Source organism: Antennarius striatus, chromosome 7, assembly GCF_040054535.1.
Source record: "Antennarius striatus isolate MH-2024 chromosome 7, ASM4005453v1, whole genome shotgun sequence".
Taxonomy (NCBI): domain Eukaryota; kingdom Metazoa; phylum Chordata; class Actinopteri; order Lophiiformes; family Antennariidae; genus Antennarius; species Antennarius striatus.
The window spans coordinates 24,014,809-24,042,241 of record NC_090782.1 but is presented as its reverse complement, the minus strand read 5'-3'; the positions used below and the strand labels follow the sequence as shown (position 1 = coordinate 24,042,241).

The 27,433-nt window shown below is 46.2% G+C and overlaps 1 protein-coding gene across 1 annotated transcript in view; it reads left to right on the top strand.

Annotated features, from left to right (window-relative positions):
* The first annotated feature begins 20,377 nt into the window (after nt 1-20,377).
* nfia (nuclear factor I/A) overlaps nt 20,378-27,433 on the top strand; it is an 82,603-nt gene continuing 75,547 nt past the window's right edge. Inside the window, exon 1 of the mRNA XM_068320092.1 lies at nt 20,378-20,519. Within this exon, the coding sequence (XP_068176193.1) occupies nt 20,424-20,519 (96 nt within the window). The 5' untranslated portion in view covers nt 20,378-20,423. The remainder of the gene's footprint in view (nt 20,520-27,433) is intronic.

The following is a 27,433-nucleotide window of genomic DNA, read 5'->3' as shown; positions in this document are numbered from 1 at the left end:
CTGGTGGACGGCGTCACCAGCAGCCTCGGCGCCTCCAGACGATGGAAAGTCTGTGACATCATGAGCCGTCCATCCGTCTGAGGCCTGAACAATGAAAACATTTATTTATTTATTTTAAGTAGAACGCTTTACTTTTAAGGCAGGAAGTAGAAATCTGTGTACAGGAACTGGAACTCGCCAAGCAGGAAGCAGAACAGTTCAAGCAGGACATAGAACGCTTCAAGGAGGAAGTAAAACTTGTCGTGGAGGAAGTGGGACTCATCAAGCAGGAAGCAGAACTCCAAGGACGAAAGAAGAAATGTCTCTCTCACCTCCCCACAGTCTCATGAGCAGACCTCCCCCTGCTGGTGAGGTCTCACTACTGCAACGTCTCCTCTGAGTTAAATCAGTTCAGCTGGTTTCTTGGTGTTCGGGTCAGGGGTCAGCCTGGATTCAGACCCAGATCAAATCCTGATCCAGATTCAGATCCAGACTAAATCAATCTCCATTCATTCACGTCATCACCATGACAACCAGAGTTTGGGATGGACAAGATTTATTCTTCAAGACAAACATATTTACATCTGTTTACTTCCTATCTGCTGGATAAACACGTAAACATGACATCACTGAGATTGGCTGTCACACATGCAGGGGCCTGACGACACAACATGGAGCAGGTGTGGACCAATCAGAGAGGGTTTGACTCATCATTGACACACACACACACCTGCTGCTGGTGGTGACGTCACACGTCTGTCGTCACGTTTACCTCCAAACCTCAGGTGAGGAGGAGGAGGCGGACCTGAACGATGAAGAAGGAAATGACCTCAATGCGTGTTGTTGTTTTTATTGACGTTCCGGGGGTGTTTGGGGGTGTTTGGGGGTGTTCACGTCGTTCATGCACAGTTTGACGACATCGCAGGGCTCCTCGAAGCATCAGAGGTAAGACATCACTCCATCCTTTCCTGGGGGGGGCACACGTCAAAACCAAATACGACATGGAGACCTCGCATCATGTGGCTGTGGTAGCATGTGGATGTGGTTGCATGTAGCTGTGGTAGCATGTAGCTGTAGCAGGATGTAGCTGTGGTAGCATGTAGCTGTAGCAGGATGTGGCTGTGGTAGCATGTGGCTGTGGTAGCATGTAGCTGTGGTAGCATGTAGCTATAGCATCAGGTAGCTGTGGTAGCATGTAGCTGTAGCATCATGTAGCTGTAGCATCACGTAACTGTAGCAGTGTGCCGATGTAGCATCACACCCACTGAACAGGTAGAAGCTGAGCTAATAGCCTGTAAAAGCTACTGCTGCTAGCTAACAGCGCTGTAGCACAGCAGGGGTCTGTGGGTGTGGTTTTATCTGCTGGTGCTCCACCTGAAGAGGGCGGAGCTCTCTACTTGTTAAACACCTGGAAGGTGATGATGAAGGTGTGTCCCTCCTCATCAGAACTGGTATCCAGGAGGAGACAAACCCTGTGTCGCAGCGCTGGGGGCGGAGCCAACTGCCCTCACCTGAGGCCTCCCAACACGCCCACCGAACCAACACATCTATTATACATACGGGGGGGTTATGGCGGGTGGGGGTGTCCAGATGTTGTCAGGGGGCCTGTTTGCTGCTGTCAGCTTAAACGCCCCAAACGCCTTTCATTTATTCATCGAGCGTTTTCAATGATTCTGCTGAGGAGGAGGTGCAGCGGACGGAAACAAACATCTGCTCACATCGGCGCTCAGGCGGTGCGTTCAGGTCCGCTCCGACAAAATCACTCCAGTTCAACCCCTGACGCAAAGCAGCTCCAACAAAACCAACATTATCCTCTGGGTCACAGAGTTCTGCCATCCGGCCCCGGAACCTGAATGATGCCAGCAGGAGTGTCTTAACGGCTAGTTAGTGTTAGTGTGTTAGTAATGCTAATTCACTAGCTAGTTAGCTAACTAACTAGCTAACTAAGTACTGTTATAGTTGTTCTTAGTATAATAATAATAATAATGATAATAATAATAATAATAATAATAATAAACAGCATTAATATTGTCATTGTTGTTCTTGTTCTTGGTATTATTGTTAGTGATGGTGTAACAATAATAATAATAATAATAAGATTATTATTGTTGTTGTTGTTATTGTCATTATTATTGTTGATATTGTTGTTGTTGTTATCATTATTATTATTACTACTATCATATTTGTTGTTGTGGGTATAATTAGTAGTATTAATATTATTGTTGTTATTGTTGTAATTATTGTTTGTAATAGGAGTAGTAGTAGTAGTAGTAATACCATTCTTATTGTTGTTGTTGTTGTTGTTATTGTTGTTCTTACTACTATCATGTTTTTTGTTTTAGGGATAATTATAAGTAATATTAATATTATTATTGTTGTTACCATTATTGTTTGTAATAGGAGTAGTAGTAGTAATATCAATTCTTATTGTTGTTGTTATTATTATTGTTACTTTGTTGTTATTACTGTCATTATTATTGTTGTAGGTCTAATTATTTTTAGTAGTATTAATATTATTGTTGTTTTTATCAATAGTATTGTTGTGGTTGTGGGTATAATTATTATTAGTGGTATTATTGTTGTTGTTTTTGTCATTATTGTTGTTGTTGTCGCGGTGATGACCCTCTACCATCTGATCTCAGCAGCCAACCAGACGTGTCTCGGATGATAAACTCCAGAACGGACTCCCGGCTGCCGACCAGCTGAATCCATTGTTGGTCCGTCCGTCATCCGCTGACGGACGAGTGAGGGGAGGACGTCCGTCCCACCGGGGTCGGAGTCGAAGGTCAGCCCCCACCCCCCACCACCCCCAGTGTCCCCCATTCAGACAAACCTGCTGGAGAACACCAGCAGTGACAGGCTGTCTGCTGTCAGCTTCACGTCACCGCCATCCCATAATAGACACATCAGTCACCGTCATTGTTTTTGTTTGGACCGGGGCGGGCGGCAACGGGCCCCGCTGTCTGGGACCAAACGCTGGAAACACAGAGGCCCCCGGGGGCCACAGCGGTCAGAAGACTGGATCCAGAACTACAGGAAGAGTTCAGCCGACAAACCAGCAGGTAGAGACACGCCCACTCACTTCATCGACCAATCAAAATGCCCCAACACTGGTGCCTCATCGACCAAATGCTCCACCTCCATAGATGTTAATGCTAGTGCTAATGTGTTTCGTGACAGCTGTCACATGCTAATGTTAGCTTTCATATTAGCCAATCATCTCAAACCTAAACAGATGAGTCTTCACTTCCTGTCCGCTCGTTAAACAGAGTGGGACGTAAACCAGAAAACAAACTGGTTCTGACTGGGGGGGCCGTGGTTCTCCTGGACCTGGTCTGATGTTGGTAATGGATCCCAGTGAGGATGATGTCACCGCGTTATTATCATCATCATCATCATCACCATCATCATCATCATCGTCATCATCATCATTTCAAATAAATCACAGGAAGTGGACGGAGCATCTGCTGCGTCTGTCCACAGCCTGGGGGGGCGACGGCTGCCTGGCCATCATGGTCGTGACTAATCTTTCAATAATTCACGCTCGCTCGTCCACGCAGCCTCGTTCGCCCCCCCCACGTAACCGCCCCCCCGCCCCCCCTTGCTGCCGCCGCCAGGCTTTGGCTGGCGGCGCGGCCCTCGCCGCTCTCCAGCCTGATTGGGTTTTGGCTCCGGTTGTGTTTGGGGGGGGGGCCGTCTTCAGGGAGCGCCGTCCAACATGCTCTTTTCTCATCAATAGAAGCATTTGGAAGCCCGACCAAAGGCGCCGTCCCCATCCAAGTGGCTCCCAGTGGGGGGGGGGGCGCAAAGGGGGAGGGGGGGCTGCCGCGGGGCCCCTCAAGGGCCTCTGCAGCGCCGCTGCTGCTGTGAGAACACAAACCTCACAAGATGCTGCAGATAACAGGAGGATACGGTGGATCAGGTCCGGGTCCTTCAGCTGGTCCTGGTTCAAAGCAGCAAGACGAGTTAGTCTGGGTCGTAACGTTAGTTAATCCAGAGGGATTAACCCAAACTAGACCTGGAGCCAGATGAAACGACCAGCATCTGGAAAAACATGAGTTTAGGATCAGAGTGAATGATGACCACTGTGTGAGATCACTACTCTCCACAAACTAGTCCCCGATCCTACAGCGTGTAACCAGCGTCTCTAGCGTGTAACCAGCGTCTCTAGCGTGTAACCAGCGTCTCTAGCGTGTAACCAGTGTCTCTAGCATGTAACCAGCATCTCTAGCGTGTAACCAGCATGTCTAGCGTGTAACCAGCGTCTCTAGCGTGTAACCAGCGTCTCTAGTGTGTAACCAGCGTCTCTAGCGTGTAACCAGCGTCTCTAGCGTGTAACCAGCGTCTCTAGCGTGTAACCAGCGTCTCTAGCGTGTAACCAGCGTCTCTAGCGTGTAACCAGCGTCTCTAGCGTGTAACCAGCGTCTCTAGCGTGTAACCAGCATGTCTAGCATGTAACCAGAGTCTTTTGCGTGTAACCAGCGTCTTTAGTGTGTAACCAGCGTCTCTAGCGTGTAAGCACCGTCTCTAGCGTGTAACCAGAGTCTTTTGCGTGTAACCAGCGTCTCTAGCATGTAACCAGCATGTCTAGCGTGTAACCAGCATCTGTAGTGTGTAACCACCGTCTCTAGCGTGTTACACGTGTTAAACGTTTAACACGTGTAAAACGTTTAGCACATTTAACGTGTTTCGCCCCTCTGAGACTTTCCTCCTCGCCGCTCGGGGACGTTTCCGTGACGACGGAGCAGGAAGCCCACACTGGTCCCCTTTAGCGGAGGACAAACTCGGGCTAATGGCGCTAATTAAATGGCGTGCTAATGAGCGTGTTCTGTGTTCCTGACGGTACTAGCAGCTATTAATCCACGCTAACCAGCGCCGTCACCCCCGCCCCTCTGTCACAGCGGTTAGCACGGGCCGCTAATCACGGAGGGCCTCCATATTGTGGTCTCCAGCGAGCAGGTGGCGCCGGTCACAGGCGATGACGGATGGCGCCCGCGCGGCGCCGCCCTGCAGGCAGCGGCGCTCTAAGTGCTGAAATATGTCCCGCTTCCACGCCGTCCTCCGATCAGGAACGCTTGACCTGGAGCTGCGGCGGTTCCCGGAACGCCGCCGGCTGACTCCGAACGGTGGCGCCGCTCCAGACCCCATTTAAATATTTTACAGCCGGTCCTGCAGGACGGTGCAATCCACCGCCGCCGCCGCCGCCTGACGTGACGCGGGTCGGTGGAACCGTTAGTCCGGATTAGAGCGACGAGCGGAACATGATGGGATTATGAAAATCTGTTCTCATGAATATTTGACGCGTTTAAACAGGAAGCCTGTTGGAACGCGTTTCTGTCCCACGTTTCAGAGGAGCGTTGTACTTTTAAGGATTTAACTGCTTTATTTATTAGTCGTAAAACATTCAGATCCAAATCAATAAATAAACAAACAAACAATCGATCCCCTTGTTTACTAAATTATTGATATTCCCTCTTCCTGCTCGGGTTCTTCTGTTTCATTCATCTGGATCGTTTTCTCCCGGTCCATTGGGTTTGTTTGTTTGTTTGTTTGTTTGTTTGTTTGTTTGTTTGTTTGTTTGTTTGTTTGTTTGTTTGTTTGTTTGTTTGTGGTTGCTTCCTGTCGACCTTGTGTACCTGGATGTGCTTTGTTGTCAGTACGCTGACCCTGATCCGCCTCCTTATTGTAGGGTGGGGGGGTCTCTGTGGTGGGGGGGTTGTTGAGCAGCAGGACAGGGGAGATAAAGATGAGGTCCAGGGAGGCCTGTGGAGGTTGGACCGGCCCCAAGTCTGCCGTATCACTGGGACCTTCCTCCTCTGGGTGTTGGGGTGTTTTGTTGGGGGTGTGGGGGTATCAGTGCCTGCAATGTGGGGGGGATAATACCCACTCCCCGGGGGGGCTCCATGGCTGCCAAGCGGCTCTTCTTCTCTAATCTGTGCTCCCTGGGAACAGGATCGGCTCCCGTACCCGGTGCCAGGAGCCGGTCGGCGGCCTGCAGGGGGCGACACCTCCTGCATCCCTCCGCTTACTGCGTACAAACAACTTCCAAACAAAACGTTTACCTGACGTTCTAAACAACAACACATCCTGTTGTGTTCCTCCGCTAGTCCACCAAATATCTTCACAGTCGTTTGCAGATGGAAAGAAACAAAGAGCACATGACTCGGGCAGCAAAGGGGGAAAAATGAGATGATGACCTTGACCTTGAGAAAACTAGGTCAAGGTCAAAATTTTCTGACTGCATTGGTTGTGGTTAAAGTTGAACCGTCTTGAACATAACTAAATCCACCCTGATAACATTTATGCTACACTTACAGCGTTTATTCTCTCCTTGTAGCGTTAATGTCACTCTATCCAAGAAGAAGAAACAGCACCCCCTGTCTGTCTCTACAGACCTGCTAACATTAGCTCCAGTGCTAGCTAAAGACATGCTAATATTAACTGCAGGCCTGCCTGCACACATGCTAATGTCAGTTTAGGTGCTAGTTCTGGTCCAGAACCTGGACCAGAACCTGGACCAGAACCTGGACCAGAACAGCAGGACTCAAGCCTGACACCAGTTTGAACGTTTCATGTCCAGACATTCGTTTCTGCGTTGGACCTAAAAACCACCGCAGGACCTCTGAGGGTCCAGGATCCTCAGATCCACAGAAGGAGGTTCTTCCTGTGAACCAGGAGGAGCAGCTGGTTGGAGCCTGGAGTCGGACATCTGCTGGGGGGGTGGGGGGGTTGGTCAACATATGTTTCCACTGCGCCTTCTTCCTATAAACAATCCGATGCCCCCACTAAAAGGAAATCGATGCATCACGGAAACACGAAACCCAGAGTTCTGCTTGGGTCCTCAGGCTAGCAGCCAGACCCGGATGAGTTAAGGCTAACTAGCTGGTGAGCTAGCACTAGCATGCATTCCTCACCTTTGAGTATGTCACACACTAGACCTATCTTTGGACCGGTACCACTGGCACCGATCCACGCCATCACTAGTGCAGCATGAACGAGTCGCTACTTTAGCATAGCTTTAGCTGCTGGATGCTACTAGCATCAGTAACACCTTTGCTAGCGAGGTCTGGATCTTGGCGGGTTTTGCGGGTCGTCCCAGTTGTTGGGCCTCTACTCAGGCGGTGATATATTATTCTCCTCAGCTACTCTGGCGTTAAACTGGTTAGCGTGACGACGTGATTCCCAGTGGCAGGAGGCTCGAGCTCGCTGTGGGCTGATCACATTAATTATGGTAAACAGCCCTTAATGCGGGGGGTGGTGGTGGTGGTGGTGGGGGGGGGGTTGGGGGTCAACGAGCCGCATCGTTACCCAGAAGTAAACGGACGGCCGGTGGCGTTCAGACATCAAAGCCTGCAGTCGGCCGTGACGACGGCGGGACCGTCGGAGAGCAGGGCTGTGGCTTTCAAGGGCTGGGGGGCAGAAGCATTATCATGAAGGGGGGGGGATAGTATGGCACGATACAGCTGGTTACGTGAAAACAACAAAACAATGTGTTTCTCATTCATTTACATACAGAGAAGGAGGAGGAGAGTAACTTTGAATATATGTTGAACATGTATTTTTATGTGTGTATTTTTATGTGTATTTTTATGTGTGTGTATATATATGCAATTTCCTCCGGGATTAATAAAGTATCTATCTATCTATCTATATATATATATATATATACATATATATATATATATATATACACACACACACATAATATACAGATAAATACATACAGTATATGTGTGTGGATACATACATGTATTTATGCATATATAGAAAAAAATTACATATGTATATGAATATATAATTTCATTCATTTATACATGTATATATATAAGATGTTGTTGATTTTGGGGACGGGAATTTTAACTGTTAACCCTATTTTTTGGGAAAAAAAAATATTTCATGTTGGAAAAGTGATGCAGGGGAAGTCTGCTGTGAAGAAATAAATAAACTGAATAGATAAAATAAATACACATAATGTTGGCTAACTGTTCTTGTGCTTTTCGCTGCTGATCAAACAGGAAGTAGTATACCCACTCATCACGCTCTCTCTGTTTCCACGGCGACAGTACAACATGACATGCAAATGGTTTCCGTGTGAACGTGATCCGATGAGATGAAGAAACTTGGAGAAACAGAGTTAACAGAGATCACCTTCAATCCCCACATTGTCCTTTGTGTCCCTGCCCCCCCCCCCCCCCTCCCCGACCCCCCCCACCCCTCCTGGTTTTTCCTCCCAGCGTCTCATTTTTCTTTCAGCACTTTATCTGGCTGGCACGGCCCCCGGCCTCACGTTGGGATCTCCTATAGTGACCATTTTCAATTAATGTCTTCATTCATCAGCAGGGGAGCGTTCTAATTCTGGAGGAGGCGTGTCCTCTGAGCAGGGGGCCGGCTCACGGCCTCGTTGTGATCCAATTCGTCATTTTATTCATTTGTTGTTTTCAAACAGACAAAAAATAAAAAACTGTTACCAACATAACAAACAAACTCGAATCAATGAAAGCAGAAGCTCTCAGAGGTCAACGCTGGCTTTGATGTCTCAAACTGCAGTTAGCACGTTAGCTTAGCTCGATTTGTGAAGTGTTTTGTAACGCAGAGTGAATCTGATTGGTCAGAGACCCGGCATCGATCACAGTCGACTGTTTCCCGTCGGGCGGCTGATCGGGTATCAAAGCCCATCGGGTCGTTTTGTGGTCGAGATGGACGGCCTAATTCAGGTGTCCGGGGCGAGCAGCCGGCCTCCGCCCGATCGGCAGATGAAAGCGAGCCGGACCGGGTGGGCCGCCTCCGGAGGACATTTCAAAAGGTAGAGGGAATAAGGTGAGCTTTGAGGCGGGGCCCCGGGGGAACGCTGGTATTTTGTGAACTTCGGTTCCAGACTCTAATCTGCAGTCACAACAATGGAGGCTTTATAGGAGGGAGGAGAGACGGAGAATCCAGCCCCCACCAGGCCGCGACGCGCATCTCTAAAGCACCGTTTCAGGTGGTCGCCCCCGCCCATAGCAGAGGGCAGGTTGAGGGGGCGGGATATCGGCGAATCATGTCAGGAGAAAGTCTACAGATCACGTGGTATAAGGAAGGGCGGACCGGAAACTGTCCAGACGGTTCCGTCAGCTAAGAACAAGTCCAACAGAACCAGAACCAGAAGGTCTTGAGTTCCCTTCATCAACAAAGTCATGCTGAAAGATGAGCAACAATGGAGAGGTTCTGAACACTGACGCGTCTGCAGCCGTTTGGGTTCCTGTGGAAGACGAGCCAACGGAACCCAATAAAACAGACAGAACCCAACAGACGTGCCAGAACTCATCAGGACCGACAGAATCCGACGGAACCCATCACAACGGAACCTGACAGGACAAACCATATTCACCATTATCCAACTCTCATCCTGCAGTTCCTCTTTCTACCACAACCCCGATGGGGGCAGCACAGCTTAGTTCACGCAGCTCCAACACTTGTCTCCACCTCTTGTTGTTGTCTTTGTGAGTCTCAGAGCTTCAGACTCCGTACCTCGGATACTTTACTGTTAATCATGGATGACAAAGCGAAGGCTAGTGAAGATAGTGGTAGAGGTGACCATCTCTCTGAGGACAACTCTGACTCTGACCCACAAGAAGCGGTTACGGGTTCTCTTCCCGGTGTCCTGGCAACAGAACTCGACTCACCCTCAGCGATTGTTTGTCTCACATGCTACATAATCCCTTCAGGTGGTTTAAACTAGTCTCTTCTTCAGGTGGTTTAAACTAGTCTCTTCTTCAGGTGGTTTAAACTAGTCTCTTCTGGTGTTTTGGGCACCAGAGGGTTTCTTTCAAGTCTTTCTCCAGACTTCTGGTTTGCTGGCCACTCCCCCCTGTAGGCGACCTGGAAGGGGGGGTAGTGTGTTGATGGACTGGTTTTGGTGGTGGGGGGGCCGTTGGTGTGTGACAGGGTCCTGGCTGTCACACGGCATGAGGATGACGGCTTTGGCTGCTGCTCACGATGTCTCTTCCTGATGGCCGTTGACGTGCCAGGACGGACGTCAGCCCAGACGGGTCCCTGGCTGCCGGCCCCATCCATCCGGTCGGATGCCAACACGACGTTCGATGTCTTGTTTTCGGGGCAGAACCGCGGCGCTTTGGCATCGGCCGGCACGCCTCAGTGGCATTTGGCTGCTGCTCCGGTGTCTTCAGGGCCTCGCTGGACGGATCTGCACCGCCCTTATCAGGAAAAGCGCCGAACACATCACTCCAAAAGTTTCCCGTTTGGTGCCAACGTCGGCGTCAGCCTCACCGGGAAGAACTGATGAGGTGATCCGGTGATCCGTTCTGACGCGGCTAAAGGTCGCCGGTAAAAATAGGCTTCAAGGGCGGCGTGGGGCGAAGGAAATAAACGTGAAGAGGACACACATTAATCTGAGCGCTGAGGAGTCGGACTGTCATTAAACATCGCTGTCAGGTGGGATGAATGACTGAACAGCTTCCAGTGACCTCATTTCCTGCTCCGACAAAGACCTGATGTCCACCAACATGGTTACTCAAGACAAGTCCTGGATCTGCAGCAGGCCTCAACTAGGATGGCCATGGACCAGGACCATCAGGGACCTGGACCATCCTGGACCAGGACCATCCTTGACTGACCAGGATGAGCCTTGGGTGTTCAGACCCTGACCATCTCTGTGATGACTCGTTTATGGTTAATTGATCCTCACATCATTTTTTTTGAGTTACCATGGCAACTCTGTTTCGGTGGTTTTCCACTCGATGTGGGTGGAGCTAGTTTTCCTCATTGGGGCCGGCGTCTTGGCTGTGATGGCGGCAAGGCAGATGGCGCTCATGGCGGTCTGTTTTGCCTGCCAGGGCTTCTGGGCTCCACGTCCACCACAGCTGATGTCAGGAGAACCTTCAGGCGCCGCGTCGACCTCGCCGGGCCGGCGCCGTCCTCAGAATGCCCCATCTCTGATCTCTGATTGGCTGTCAAGCATGTGTTAGATCCCAGATTGAGACATACTGAAGTTCTGGTTCTAAACCAAAGTGATGCAGTGGTGGTAACCATAGCAACATGCCACCATCTAACCCACTCAAGGACCTCCTGCTGTCCAGATTTGCTTTGAGGTCCTGAGAGATGCAGCTGCTGGCTATTGCTAGTGCTAATGCTAGTGTTAATGTTTCAAGTTTCAAGTTTCAAGTTTATTTATTTTTATATAGCCCAGATTCACAAGCAATGTCTCAAAGGGCTTTACAATCTGCACATGGACGATATCCCTCTGACCTTTGTGCACTGCAAGCAGTGCGACCCTCGCATCGGATAAGGAACAACTCCCCCCAGAAACCCTTTTAACAGGGGAAAAAATGGATGGGAGAAACCTCAGGAAGACTGCAGAGGAGGGACCCCTCTTCCAGGAGTGGACAGACGAAGCAATAGATACCGCATGTACAGATTAACAACACAATAATAATAACAGTAACAATAACAGTAACAATAAATGTATAACAAAGGCATGCCGATCCATCCAGTAGAGCGAGTCACCACCAGCCGATGAAGCACACAGAGGTCACCGATTGCTGAGGATCCACCACTCTGAGGACAGACCAAACAGTGCCTAAGTCATTCAGCTCAAAAAAGTTAAAGTCAAGGTTACTCTGGCAAAACCCCAATACCACAGCAGAACCAAATGAGGCAGAACCAGCACTCCCCTAGTGGATGGTGAAACAGGACCACTGTACAGCTTGTGCTATCGCCAGCCATGGAAGCAGACAGAGGTAGCCGATTGCCGATGATCCACCACACAAAGGCCTGTGAGAGAGAACAGCAGAAGAAGGAAGAGAAACAGAGATAGCAGAGATAGCAGGGGCGAGAGTGGTGCTAGAGGGACCAGAATAGCAGAGAATTAATGGGAGGCAGGGGCCTAACTAAGAAATCCTATGACTCGTCGGCAGGACTAGGCTAAACCTAAACATTGAGACCGCCATCCCCGATATTACTTATATGTTAGGTCGAACAGATATGTTTTGAGTCTAGATTTAAAGACATTTACAGATTCAGACTGTCTAATATTTATAGGGAGGTTATTCCACAAGAAAGGGGCACGATAGGAGAAGGCCCTCTGGCCAGCTGACTTCTTTTTAAATCTAGGAACACACAAGAGACCAGTATTCTGAGAGCGGAGAGCCCTAGTCGGCGTATAAGGTTTAACAAGATCAGACAGATAGGTTGGTGCAAGCCCATTAAGGCTTTTGTATGTTAGTAAGAGTACCTTAAAATCGGATCTAACATGAATCGGGAGCCAGTGTAATGCAGCCAAAACTGGGGTGATATGGTCAAATTTCCTAGTTTTAGTTAATATTCTTGCTGCTGTGTTCTGAACCATCTGAAGGCCCCTAGTTCTAGACCGAGGCAACCCTGATAACAGAACATTACAATAGTCAAGTCTAGAGGACACAAAGGCATGAATCAAAATTTCTGCATCAGCCATGGCTAAAGAGGACCTAATTTTGGAAATATTACGTAGATGAAAGAAGGCGATCTTTGTCACCTCTTTAATATGCTTGTCAAAGGCAAGAGTCGAATCTAACGTTACTCCTAGGTTCTTGACTGTTGAACTATGGGTTATAAGACAGTTATCTACAGATATTGTTAGGTTTTGAAATTGGTTACTATGTCGTGCAGGGCCAATGATTAACATTTCAGTTTTGTCTGGGTTTAGGAGCAGGAAATTACTGGACATCCAACTATTCACAGCAGAAAGACAGGCCTCTAGTTTACTCAATTCAGATCGATCATCTGCTTTTATAGGCATATAAAGTTGTGTGTCATCCGCATAACAGTGGAAACCTATTCCAAAGCTGCGTATAATTTGACCAAGAGGTGCAACATACAGGGAGAATAGTAGAGGACCAAGGACAGACCCCTGAGGTACGCCATATTTGACGTCGGAGAAGGCAGAAGTTTTATTATTGTAGGAGACACATTGTGTCCTATCAGATAGATAAGATTTTAACCAAGCCAGAGCTAACTCACAGACACCAAACTGTCTCTCCAGTCGGTCAAGGAGTATACAGTGATCTATAGTATCAAATGCTGCACTAAGATCCAAAAGAAGGAGAACAGAAGTGGTATCAGAGTCCAGATTTAATAGGAGATCATTCACAACTTTGGTAAGTGCTGTTTCAGTGGAATGGCGGGCCCGAAAAGCTGATTGGAATGGTTCGAAAAGACCGCTTAATGATAAATAATCTAAGAGCTGTTGAGATACTACCCTTTCTAGTATTTTAGATAAGAATGGAAGGTTAGAAACTGGTCTATAATTATTTAAAGACTCTTGGTCGAGATGTGGCTTTTTAAGCAGAGGTTTAACCACGGCCGCTTTAAAGCTAGTGGGAACAACACCAGTTGCAAGAGAAAGATTAACTACATTTAACATAGTAGGGCCCAGCAATGGCCATAATTCTTTAACTAATTTAGCAGGGAGAGGGTCTAAGAGGCATGTAGTAGGTTTGGAGAATGAGACCAACTTCGTTAATTCTACCAGAGAGACATTCTCAAAGTGTGTTAAAGAGAAAAGTTGGGTTTTAACACCCAGAGAAGGAACCACATCAAATTTTGATCCAGGTGAAGCTGAAGAAGTTATTTCATGTCTAATGTTATCAATTTTACGGCAGAAAAAATCTTGGAAATCATCAGCCGCCAATAACAAGCTGCTTGCCGTTGACAGTTTCTGGGTCAATCTGGCTACAGTATTAAACAGAAATCGAGGGTTGTGTTTATTTTTACTTATTAATCTGGAGAAATAGGCAGCTTTAGCGGTGGACAGAGCACATTTGTAATTTAAGACACATTCGTGCCAAGAGATGTAGCATGATTTAGATTTAGATTTACGCCACCTGCGCTCTAAACTCCTACAGGCTCGTCTGAGAGCGCGTGTCTCCTCGTTAAACCATGGTGTAGACCTGCGCACCCCTATGGTTTTAGTTTTTAGAGGTGCAACTGAGTCCAACAGACTAGAAAGAGCTGAGTTTAGATCACTAGTGTAATTTTCGATTGATCCTGTTGCTACAGTAAAAGGAGTCAATACCTCAGGTAGAAGCTCACTAAGTTTAGATACCGTTGACAAGCCGATATGGCGAGTAGTGACTAAATCAGGAGTAATGCTATTTTGACAAGTAAAGGCTGCTTTAAAAGTAATAAGAAAATGGTCAGATATCACTGACGTAAGAGGAGAGACAGTCACAGCAGTAACATTTATACCACGCGATAGAATCAGATCTAGGGTATTACCATTGGAATGAGTTGCTTCATGAACCCACTGAGTGAAACCTAACATGTCCAGGAGGGTTAGGAAAGCTTTACACAACGGATCACTAGGGTTATTTAAATGAATGTTAAAATCACCTGTCACCATAACCTCATCAGATTGAGTAATTAGATCCGAAATGAATTCACCAAATTCTTCTAAGAATAAAGAATAGGGACCAGGCGGTCTATAGACTACTACAAGATAAAGCCTGCTGTTTACAGCTGTAGGCGATGGTTTTAGAACAAGAGCCTCAAAAGATGTAAAATGAATATCTAGATTCGAAGTCAGGTTCAGAATAGATTTGTAGACTAAAGCAACACCTCCACCCTGTTTATCAGCCCTTGCGGCATGAGCATATGTAAAATCAGGTGGTGAAGCTTCATTTAACGGTAAGAAGACATTTGGTTTTAGCCATGTTTCACATAGAGCAATCATATCCAGGCCATGCTGAAGAATTAAATCGTTCACAAGCAAGGCCTTCGATGACATTGATCTAATATTTAAAAGGCCAAATTGAAATGTGGTAGTGTCACTAACATGATTATTAGACGGTTTAACAGCTGAGGATGTATTAATCTTAATCATGCATGATCTTGTTTGTTGACACGTGAATGTAGAAACACGTGCTGACACCACATGCTAACACCTTTAGCCTAATTACTACAGTGATCGTAAATAAAGTCTTCATCATCTTCACCATCATCATCTGCTGGAACCTGAAGCCCGTTCTTCAGGTGTTTGGCGCTGCAGATTTGTCAACCTGTGAAGCTCCAAACTGATTGGTCAACGGAGAAGCTGAGCTGCTCCTTTAAGACAAGGTGCAGCAGATGAGAGGGACTGCGCAACAATGAGGTCATTATGGGTTGTCCTGCCGGTGGAGCAGATGTCTGGAGGGTCTGAGGCGTGTTTCCAGTTGTCTGGACTTGTGTCCAGCAGGTCCTCATTACCGTCCTCGTGCTGCGTTCAGGAACAGCTGGGAAACACGAACTCTGGGAGTTCCTGCTTCACTTCAGCTGCGGGATTCAAATTAAACCTGTCAGCGCTAACTCCCCAGAAGCTAAGCTAGCTTAACTTAGTCTTCTGTGTGGACCGAGGGAACTGGTTTATGCCCCAAACTGCAGGATTTGAACCTTTTTTCCTGGTTGGAGGGCAGCCGCACACCCCCTTTACCCTGTTGACCTCTGACCCCCACAGCCAGGAGACCTTCAGGTTGGAGTTCCGATCACGACGGTCACATCAAGTGTTTATTTCTCTGCATCTGACATCGATCAGGACCAAACAGACCCGTTTGGATCTCGTGCTTCCTGGTTTTTGTCAAACCACCTTCTCGTATTTTGTTACTAACAGTAAACATTCGGAGTGGGGGGGGGGGCATGTGAACCAGATCCGCGGGACGTGGAGCCACGAGGGTCATTCAATACGACTGATGTGGCGACGGCTGATGAACCGTTCCGTGAACGCGGCTTCATGGGGACACTCTGGCTTCAGCGGGCGTTGGAGGCGCCGCGGGGCGGGGGGCGTTGCCACGGCGCCCCGGGGCGCTGACATGCTCCATAGAAGAAAAGGGGAACCAGATGGAGACAATCAGGAAGGAAGTGCAGCGCTCACGTTCGGCTCCTTATTGGATTTGGGGATAAATTGGAGAAACGTGTCGGCGCCGGTTCTGATTGGTTTGTTTATGCTGAACAGGTTTTCAGGTCGCCGTGGTTTTAGTCCGGCTGTCCGGGTTCAGTTTTCTGAACGCCTGTGGGCGCTGATGGAGGACAAGTACCACTGGTGACCACCGGGGGGCAGTGTGACCCAGACGTGATGGTGGAAGTAGAATAAAGCTCCGCCCACACGCTGGATGACCTTGCCATACTCCGCCGACATCGCCGCGCGTCCCCTAATATCGCCGTGCTACAACATCGCCGTGCGTCCTGCGACATTTCCATCAGACGGTTGACTCCTCGCTGCCCTCTGGTGGACTCAACATTTATTTAATAACCTATAAGAAACCAAGAACGTAGCTAAGCCCGCCCCCTCAGCAGAGCACACTTTCTTCTCTTGATTGATTAATTGGTGATTGATCTGAGTATCTATTGGCTCTCATCCAGCGACGCTTCATGATGTCATTTTAAACATTTACCTGTTCGATTCCATCGGTTCTGTCGGCCTCAAACAGAACCACCAAAGACCAGAACCAGCAGTTCTGGTTCCCGCTGGGACGCAGTAGAATAAACTGGTGTTAATGGGACCGTAAATAATAACAGCAGTTTAAAACATGGAAATAACAACAGTGAATAACGGCAAATACAACAAATAACAGTAAATAACAAAGGCAACAAATAATAAATAACAGAAAATGATAACAACAATAAATAACATAACAGGAAAGTAACTATAAATAATAACAGCAAATAAACAACAGGAAATCATATCAGTAAATAATTACAGGAAATAGCAACACATAACAGGAAATAACAAGAAGAAATAACATTCCAGGAACTAACATGTAATAATAATAAAAAAGTAACAAATAACAGCAAATAATAGCTGATCAGAAAAGTAAACAACATAAAAATAATGGCAAATATCAACAGGAAATAATAGCAAGGAATAACAAGTAACAGCAGCAAATTAAAAGTAAATTACAGCTGGAAACAATAATAACAAATAAAAATAACATGAAACACAACAAATAAAAACAGGAAGTAACACAAGCAAATTACAGGAAATAACAAATAACAGCAAATTACGCAGCAAATAACAACAGAAAAAACTGAATAACGGTAAATGACAGCAAATAACAGCAAATGGCACAACAACAGGAAACAACAGAATGAAAGTGATAAATATCAACAGGAAATAACAGCAGCTGACATCAATAAATAACAACAAATAACAGCAAATAACAAATGAGAGGAAATAACATGAAATATCAACAAATAAAGACCGGAAATAACAGGAAGGGAATAAATGAAAAAGAGAAAATATTAACAAATGACAAGAAATAAGAGCGAACAGCGTGAAATAAATGTTGCTTTTACCTTCACCAATTTTTTACTTCAGTTAATTTGTTTTTATCTATCTTTTTCGTAACAGTTTTATTATAAGGTTTTGTTGTTATAGATAGTTAACATCAACCAGTAACTAATGGTTGTATTTTGTCAGGCCTGTGTTTCTGTGGTTCAGATGTGAAACTGTCTTCATAGAGTTGTGGATATTTATTAAAAGTCAGACTCGTTCTACATAAAATAAACGTTTACATGTTTACGTGAACGGACCTGATCGTGTTCACAGAGACGTTTGTTCACTCGATGTTTTTAACACAGCAGGAGAAATGATCAGTGATGAGATCAAACCAGGAAACACACCGCCGCCTCCTGTTGGCGGCGACTGGAACTACAAGTCAAGATGTTTCTTCTCGTTCGCAAATCTAAAAAACGTGTGGTCCATCATTCCAAGCGACGTTTAAACTCGGATGAGTCAGCAGGAAAACAAAGGTTTGAAAACGACACAAACGATCAGACTGTGACCAAAGATTAACGTTATTTTTATTCAGAATAAACCTGAAACACTTCAAGTGAAAACTGACTTCCTTTGATTCAAGTTAAGTGTTAGTCATCGTTTCTCCCGGCTGACTCACGCCAGCTAGCGTCAGGCTAGCCTTTAGCTAAAAAGTGTCAAATCATTTTGGTGGGAAAAATTAAGAACTTGATTTTTCCTCTGTTCTTATTGGCTGAGCTCTTAAAACGACGAGTCTCTGGTCATTGATTGGCCGTCAGGTGCCTACAGGAACTTTTAGGAGTCTTCAGGTGCCTTCAGGTGCCTTCAGGTGCCTTCAGGTGCGGTTTTTGCTTCTTCAGGCGATCACGTGTACGCTGCCTGATTTGCACCGGCCCCGGTTTCACCTCCTGCCCCGGTGTACCTTACCCCCCCAACAACCCCGACATGCCTCCGTATCTCCGGCTGAATCGCATTCCTCTGTTGGGTCGCCACAATGGGAGAACTGTTTGATGGCGGCTCTGCCCCGGTTCAGGTATTCCCCCTCTGATGAGGAACCCGATCTGCCCAGACCCCCCACACCAGCCCTTTATTACCCCCTCACTCCCCTCGGACCCCATCCCAAACCGAGGGTGAGGTGATCTTAAGGGGTTGGTGGACGGGTGACACAATGGGACGCCGTCCTGGAAAAAAAAGTTTCATCACCTTTAAAGAATAAAACAGGAACACGAGATCAATAAAGTTTATTTAAAACATTTCAAATGTTTAAAACAGTTAAAACATTTAAAAGATCTCAAACTTTAAAAGCATTTATAAAATTTAAAACATACAAAAGAATTTCAGATCTCAATTAAATATCGCTGTTGATTTGGACAAACATTGATATTTTATAATAAATAATACATATGCAAATCAATAATCAATATTGTAGTGTTATTCGCGCTCTGTTCTTCAGTTTTGTGATGAAATATTTAAGAAAATAAATTTAAATCCATCTTGATTTCTGTTCTTGGTTGTTTTTTACTGCAAGACTTTATTTTTTCCTCCTTAAGGAAATTTCTTCTACATCTTTATGTTGATTATTGTCCTTTAAGGTTGTTGGTGTTGTTGTTGTTTTCAATCATAAACATCATTCCGTGTTTACGTTTATTGTTTCCGAGCGTGTTCACTGACTCAACATCGGTCTGGAAAAACAAACGCCAAACCTCGAAGAAGCTAAACGGAAGCTGATCAATAGAAACGGACTGTCCTGATTCATTGATCTTTATTCTTTTCCTTCCCGTATCAGGAATATTCCTTTACAACACGCAAAGTTTGATCAATAATCCCAGATTATTGATCAAACTCAGATTTATTGGTTTTGAGCACAAACAATATTTATAATTGAGAAGTGAAGTGATCAATGAAAAATTATAATTTACTTTCTATCGATTTAATTAAATATAATTAATCTTTGGTGTTGTTGGTGCTTAACAGCAATTATAAAGCGTTAATAAACTAATAACAGTAATTATAAAACATTGATAAACTTAACAGTGATCATAAAGCATTAATAAACTATTAATTAACAGTGATTATAAGCATTAATAAATGATTAATTAACAGTGTTTATAAAACATTAATAAATGGTTAATTAACAGTGATTATAAAGCAATAGTAAACGATGAACAATAAATATTAAACATTAATAAACAATTGACAATGATTATAAAATGTTAATCAACAATTAACAGTGTTTATAAAACATTAAATGATTAATTAACAATGTTTATAAAACATTCATAAATGATTAATTACAGAGTTTGTAAAACAAACAAATGACAATGTTTATAAAACAGAGATAAACAAATGTTTATTAACTCAGGTACTTCTCTTTGGTATCTCTGGGTTATCAATGATGATTGGAAATGTTTTCTGATCACTGATCAGTGATCATGTCATCTAAACGTTTCACAGCCTCGTGACTCTTGAAGTACTTTTACTAATAGTAAAGTATTACTGTAATATTACTCAGTCCTACTCGTGTTCCCCGGTAGGACCGGACCGGTCGGAGGTAAAGTGAAGCGGGACTTACTGGCGGACCGGCGGCTGCGCGTCCGGCCCACGGCGTCCTCCCGTCACGGAGCGAGGCTTCAGCCGGACCTTCAGTCTGGAGGTATTTATGCCAAAACACGCCGCTGCGATGGGGGGTGGGGGGTGGGTTGGGGGGGGTAGGAGGAGGAAGGGGAGGAAGGATGGAAAGCCAAAACAAAACATAGCATGATAAGCAGTTCCATGTGTGCCCCCCCCCCACACACACACACCCCTCCCTCCCCCCCACCGCTACCTGCTCATAAAGAGCCGCTCGGACGCTCCTCTTCATCCTCTGCTGGAGCTGATGATGATGATGATGCTGATGATGATGATGATGAAGATGATGAAGTCCTGATTACACAAACCGGGGGTGCACGGCGAGGCGGAAAAACTGTCCACGCGTGTGGGTTGCGCGGGGAGAGGAGGGGGTGGGTGGGGGGGCAGATGACTGCCGCTCACCTTGCCACAGGGTCTGCAGGAGATTGGTTGGTTGTCAGGAGCTTTTCTTTTTTTTTTTTTTTCCCATGATTCCATATGGTCCGGAGCGACGTGTTGCCCAACATGCCAGAGCAAATGTTCCCTCAATTAGACGCCTTATCTCCGGCGAGCGCGTCCCATGAAGCCCGCTGACGGCGCGATGGCAGCGCGGAGCTCCGAGGGCTCCATCAAATGGCAGCTCTGCTACGACATCTCCGCCCGGACCTGGTGGATGGTAAGCCGGCTTCCTCCTCCTCCTCCTCCTCCTCCTCTTCCTCTCCTACTTCAAGCGTTCAAACCTGTTTCTGGTTCTGAGCACCCACACACACACACACACACACACACACACACACACATACACACACACACACACACACACACACACACACCCTCTCTCTCCTCTCTCTGTCCGGTGGAAAACTTCTCGGCTTCCCGGGAAACTCCTGACGCGCCTCCGCTGATGTCCGGGCGGTCGGTCGAACTCTCGAGGGGGGGTGTGTGTGTGTGGGGGGGGGGGTGTGTAGCGGACACCCCCGACTCCCTCGGATGTTCTGGGGTTCATTTAGCAGCTTGTTGTGGTCAGAGAGGCCAGCCGACCTTTGACACCCCCAGTGAGGGTGGAGAGAGGGGGGTTCACAATAGGCTATTGTGGCCGGAGCTGGGGGGCTGAAGGGGCTCCGGGTTCATTGGAGGACAGCTCGGTGTTGACGGAGCGGCGGTGCGTTCGGGGGTCCCGGTCCGGCGGAGGGTTCCCTCCGTCCGCCGGGAGGAGGGAGACTTCCTCCCGGACAAAGACGGTCATCCTCCCCCTGCCGCTCTCACCGGGACAGCGGCTCACCGGCGGCGGGACGGGAGGCTCTGTGGTCCGGCTCGGATCAGGCTCCCGGGGGTCAGGGGGCTTCGTGACAGTTTTATTGTTTTAAACAACGATCTAAAAAAATGTTTTTAAAAAAAAGTTTTCTCTTCATTTTTTTTACTGACAGAGGGAAAAAAATTACAGGTTTTTAGTTTAAAATTTTATTTTTTTCTGATTTTAACCTCAGGAAAAAAAGAAGTGAAGCTGCTCTTTGAATAAAACGTTTAACATTTAAATTTATTCTCTTTGGTTTTGTACATTTAAATATTTTTTGTTGTAATTTAATAATATATATATATATATTTCTGAAATTGAAAAGTCAGATTTAAAGAAATAAAAAAAAACCTGAAACGTTTTCATTTTATAGACAGATTTCAGTTTCAAAGAACTTTTTTAAAAAAAAAAAAAACGTTTCACATGATGTCAAGCCTTTGGTCGGTTCGGTTCGGTTCTGTGTCGGTTGGTTTGGACCGGAGAAGATTATCTGTTCATCTTTTTAAAATGTGAGGAAATCTGTTGGAAAATATTTGCTTAACGACATCATTCTATTTAAATTCAGGCTCAGTTTAAATCATTCAAATATTTCATGTTGTTTAAAAATTGCGTTTTGAATAATGTTTGATTCTTTTATTTTACCTTTAACTTTGCAGTAATTTTATATTCAGTTAGATCAACAATTGCGGTTTTTAATTATCCTCATTTCGAATTTCATTAAAAGGTTTTTTTTCTGCGTCGCTGCTCATCCAGTAGAGTCACGTGTGTGTGTGTGTGTGTGTGTGTGTGTGTGTGTGTGTGTGTGTGTGTGTGTGTGTCCAGTGAACACCGTCACGTCAAATTAACAGTGTACACATCGTAACAACTGACTAAATTATTCCTGAATATTATCAATTCAAATTGAATTTTAAATTCAATTAAATAATTTTTACGCCACAAAAAAACTCAGAAATATTAATATTAAAACTTGACTCTCATTTGGAAAAAATTGCAATAAATGAGGTGATTTATTTGCTTAAAACAAGAAAAAGAAAATGATTTAATCTTTGAAGGAAAGAATAAAGGTGTGGAAATAAATTCATCCTGTTTACTGAGAGTTTACATCAGCTGATCGATAAACATTTAAAGGGATTCACAACCGTTCAAAAATCAAAAATTCAATGTTTACATGTTATGTAGAGGAATCACAACTTAAAGGCCTTCAGCATCACCTGACATGTGAAACACTGACCTCTGATTGGACGCTTATGTTGTGGTGGTCAGGTTGTATACGGTAGAAAGAAAAACACTTTACCGTAGTACTAATATTAGTATTTATAGTAGTCTTATGTTAGTATTAATATTAAAATTAATAGTATTAATATTAGTATTACTACTAGTATTATTAGTGTTAGTATTAATATTAGGATCAGGGTTATGATTCGTATTTGTATTAGTACTGGGACAATTATTGCTAATGATATTACTATTACTATTATAAGGAATATAACTACTCATAATTGTATTATGTAGTTTAGTATACTAAAAGTAGTTTAGTATTAGCAGTAAATTAATATACAGTAAATTTCTTTAGAGTATAATTTGATAAATCAAAGTGTAGAATTATTTCTATGAACACCTGACAGATCTGAAGTGAAGCTAACGCTGGTTGTTCACCGTAAGTTTACAGTCTAACGTTTTTACAGTGTATCAACGACGTGAATCACAGATTAAATTATCGCGTCATGAATTCTGGATTCTGGATTTTATTGTAAAATAGTTTCGTTGTAATCGAACCAATGAGAGAACAGAACCCTCATGCCAGCGATGACATCATCATGTTTCCGTTTGTTTATGTTGTTTATTGATTGAATCTGAGTAACATCTTCATTTGAAAAACAATCAATCAAGTGATGAAAAACTTGAGGTGGTGCCCAAAAACAAACAAACAAATAAACAAACAAATAAACAAACACACCCTGGAGGTAAACACAACATCAAAGAGAAAACAACAGAAAGATCAACACGTCTTTTATCTCTGAAAGAAAAACACTTCCTGTTGACTGTTTGTGTTTACAGAGCACACGACAGTCAACAGGTGGCGCTGTTCTCGATGTGTTGACTTCATGGGGTTGTGACCCCTGTTTCTGTTGTCACATGACTGACCTCACAATGACCCCGTGGTTCCAGCTCAGGTTTATCTCCAATCATCCGTTGTGGATGTTTGTTTGTTTGTTTGTTTGTTTATTTGTTTGGTTGGTGGGAAACATTTAAGGCTCAGGTACCTTCATCGTCATCGTCATCATCATCATCATCATCATCATCATCATCATCATCACTGATGGTTCTGTACTGGATCCCTGAAACCGGGTCAATGCACACCTGGTGCTGTGTTTATATGACGACGATGATGATGATGATAATAATGATGATGATGATGATGATGATGAAGAGTAGCAGAACGTGGCCTCCAGACGTCCATCTTCTGTTGCCATGGCGATGCAGTCCAGCTGCAGGTGGAGGCGGGTCAGAACCGCTGGCTCGTAACAGAGCAGCTGCTCCATGTGTTTGTGGTCTGTGTGAGGTCCAGGTCCTGCTCCAGAACCGGGGGGAGGATGGGTGTCTCTGGGGGGGGTCCGGCGGGTCTCTGGGCCCCTAATTAGCTGGCAGACGTGGAGACCACCATCCAGACCTGGAGAGGTCTGGACGGGCAGGACCAGAACCCAGGGGTGGACACATAAATGTAGGACTGTCCCTTTAAGGCCAGCCGGTTGCTGATTGGTCGGCTGCAGATGACTCAAGCGTCCCACTAATTTCACTTTTCATCGCCTCAGAGCAGCTGGTGGGTCGGGCCGGCCAGCAGAACCTGGTTCTGATTTGAGTCAGAGAAACAGATGATTAGAGAGGAAATCAGAGGATTAGAGACGTCCTGGACCTCCTCCTGGTTCTCCTCCTGGTTCTCCTCCTGGTTCTCCTCCTGGAGGGGAACCAGGAGGAGAACCAGAAGTACATCTCCTGTCATGTCATTCTGTGATGTCATTCTGTGATGTCACTCTGTGATGTCACTCTGATGTCACGTTGTGATCCGTTGGGTCACATTCTGGGGCATCACCAGCTGAGGGGGGCGGTTCTCTGCCCGGACTGACGCCATATATGGTCAAAAACCAGTTCAGACCATTTAAAAAACCAAACAGGTCGTCAGACAGTTCTGGAAATATTCTGAAATATCTGGATGGAATTCTGCAAGTCTGACTTACAAACAAACAAACAAACAAACAAACAAACAAACAAACAAACAAACAAACAAACAGATGTTTGGGACCACCACTAGGAGGCGTTGCTCCTGGTGTTCCTCAGGGCGAAGGCGATGACGTTCACTTCATATTTTTGTTTACGTTATGTAAAAAATGTATGTTTACGTTTACGTTGTTTACATTTATATTGTTTACATGTATGTTTACTCACTTTGCACGCGTCACACGTTGGTTTTCGGGTCGTTTATTTCTTCCTTTTCCCTGAATTGTCTGTAAATTATTCAACCTCAGCTGGACTGGAGAACTTTTGTTCGGCGGCGTTTTCTTCTTCCTCTTCTCCTTTTTCTCATCTTGTTTGTCTCCCCCACCTTTCTCCCACCCTCCCCCTCACTCCCCCCCCCACACCCACACCCCCACCCCCCTTACCTCCTGCTCCATGTCTGTTCCTCCCTGGAGAAACGTGGCCACCAGCCAAGACAGCTGCTTCTTCTTCAGGCCAGTCGTTGTGTTTGAGCTGGACGTCCTGCTGGGAGGAGGAACAATGGGACAGTGATGATGATGATGATGATGATGATGATGATGATGATGGTGATGGTGATGATGATGATGGTGATGATGGTGATGGTGATGATGTCACAGATAGACCTTCTCCAAACCTCTGAATGGAGGATACGGTGTGTTTGTGCGGGACTAGTTTCTGTGGCGGAGGACCGACTAGTTGTGGCTCGCTGCGATTTTTTTTAACAAAAGGCGCAGAAGACGAAGATCTTGTTGGGAGACACGCCCACCCGCGTCGGCGCTTGATGACATCATAGAACATGTGACCAGAGGAGCGTGTGAGCTCCGACCCGCTGCTCTGGTGAACAAAGTGAGCTTTGTTTGGTTCTGCGTTTTGGGCTCATTTCCAGCTCAGGATTGGTATCAAACACCCCCCCCACCCCCCATCTACCCTCCCCCATCAGCCTGCCCCCCACCTGCCCCCACCTGCCCCCCCCCAGAAACATGTTTGTATTTACTTACAACTGGATCTCCATGCTCTGTTTCATCGTATCTGGCCCCACCCAGACTCGCTCTTGGCTCCGCCTTGCTGCGACCTCATTGGCTGAGGCTCCTCTGGTCTGCTTCTTTCCCCCTCCCAATCTCGTCCATTAACGGTTGAGCTAGTATAAACGCTACAGGAAAGTTTGTTTTATTTTTCATTTGTAAAGTAAAGTTTATTCTGAGCTGAGACGCAGGCTGGGGGGGCGGAGCCTCGATTCTGATTGGACGAGGAGGGGATGCGTTGTTATTCTGAGGTGACGAACGTGATGTCATCAGCGAATCGAGCTTAGCTTGATTTCCTCCGGAGCCGTTTGCTGCAGGTTAGCTGAGCATTTTTTGCTAGCGTTAGCCTGAACGCGGCTAGCCACTGACTCTGTTTGAACTTTGTTAGCGACATGCTAATGGATGGACCCGTCTTGGGGGGTTGGGGGGGGGGGGCGGAGGGCGGGGGGGTTGGTTCATGTTTGTTTTGATGGTAACAGAAAGAAAGAAATGGAAACACCATCCAGAAACACCATCTGGTATCAAAAGGTGTGTGTGTGTGTGTGTGTGTGTGTGTGTGTGTGTGTGTGTGTGTGTATTTCTGGGCTGCAGCCATTGGTTCCTCGGCTGCCAGCAGGCGTGTCAGTCTTCAGCCTCGGATGTTTCCTCGATTGGCAGAAATGGATTTTTGCCATTTCTGCTCCAAACATCAGCTGTTCTCCTCCTTCTCCTCCTTCTCCTCCTTCTCCTCCGTCTGGAGGAGCGTCAGCCGTCTCACGGAGGAGGAGGAGTCCTCCGGTTGGAGGAGAAGAGCTCCCTATGGAGACTCTGAACCTCCTGATCTCAGCCAGGAAACGTCTCCGGTTGGGTTTGGTAGCATATCGGCTAACAGAGTGCCGCCAGTTCACACTGACATGTAGCAGATCTGGATCTGATCCTGGATCTAGATCCGCATCTGGTTCTGGAACTGGTTCTGCATCTGAGTCTAAGTTTGAGTCTAAATCTGGATCTGGATCTGTGTTCAAGTCTGAGTCTGGATCTGGATACAAATCGAGGTCTGGATTTGGATCTGGAATTGGGTGTGGATCCGGGTTTAAGTCTAAATCCGAGTCTAGATTTGGATCTGTGTCTGAGTCTGAGTCTAGATCTGGATCTGAGTCTGAGTCGAGATCTGGATCTGTGTCTGAGTCTAAGTCTGAGTCTAGATCTGGATCTGTGCCTGAGTCTGAGTCTAGATCTGGATCTGTGTCTGAGTCTAGATCTGGATCTGGATCTGAGTCTGAGTCTAGATCTGGATAATCAATCTGGATCTGGATGTGAATCAAGGTCTGGATCTGGATCTGAGTCTAAGTCTGAGACCAAGTCTGGATCTGGGTCTGTTTGTTTGACGTGAAGCCAGTGGCTGGTTTGAGGGTAACAGGTGTGTGGGTGGGCGGGGGCGGGGCTGGGGGGGTCACACGGTACCGGTTTGATCCAGATTACCCGACCAGCTGTTTGATCCCTTTAAACCCAATCAGGTGATTAAACAATCAGACAAATGGGGATGTGATGAGAGCAGCTACTCTGTGATTGGACGGATTAACGGCGGCGGCCAGATGTTGGCGTGACGTCATCGCCGCCATCGCGTCACCGTCACCCCGCCGCTGTTTGTTCATTTCCTGTTTACGGACGAACGAATGTTTGTCAACAATCCTGTGGGTTCGTTTGTCACGTTAAAAGTCTCACGTGGTTGCCGTGGCGACATGTTTTAATCAGTCAATCCACGCCTCAGTGCTGCGCTACATTAGCATTTGTAGCATGCTAATGCTAGCCCCAAGTATCCGATCGTCCTCCAAGGACTCTGTGATGACGCCCCCCTCCCCCACCTCCCTGCCCCCCCCCATCTAATTAAGTTGATTCAGGGGGGGTGCCTGAACGCGGGCTGGACCCCATTACTTACGGCTGTCCGGTTGACCCCCCCCAGCCTGTCGCCGTGTTCCACCAGCACCTCAAACAGGGGGGAGCCACCGACCCCCCCCCCCACATCCTCAACCCTGGGGAGGT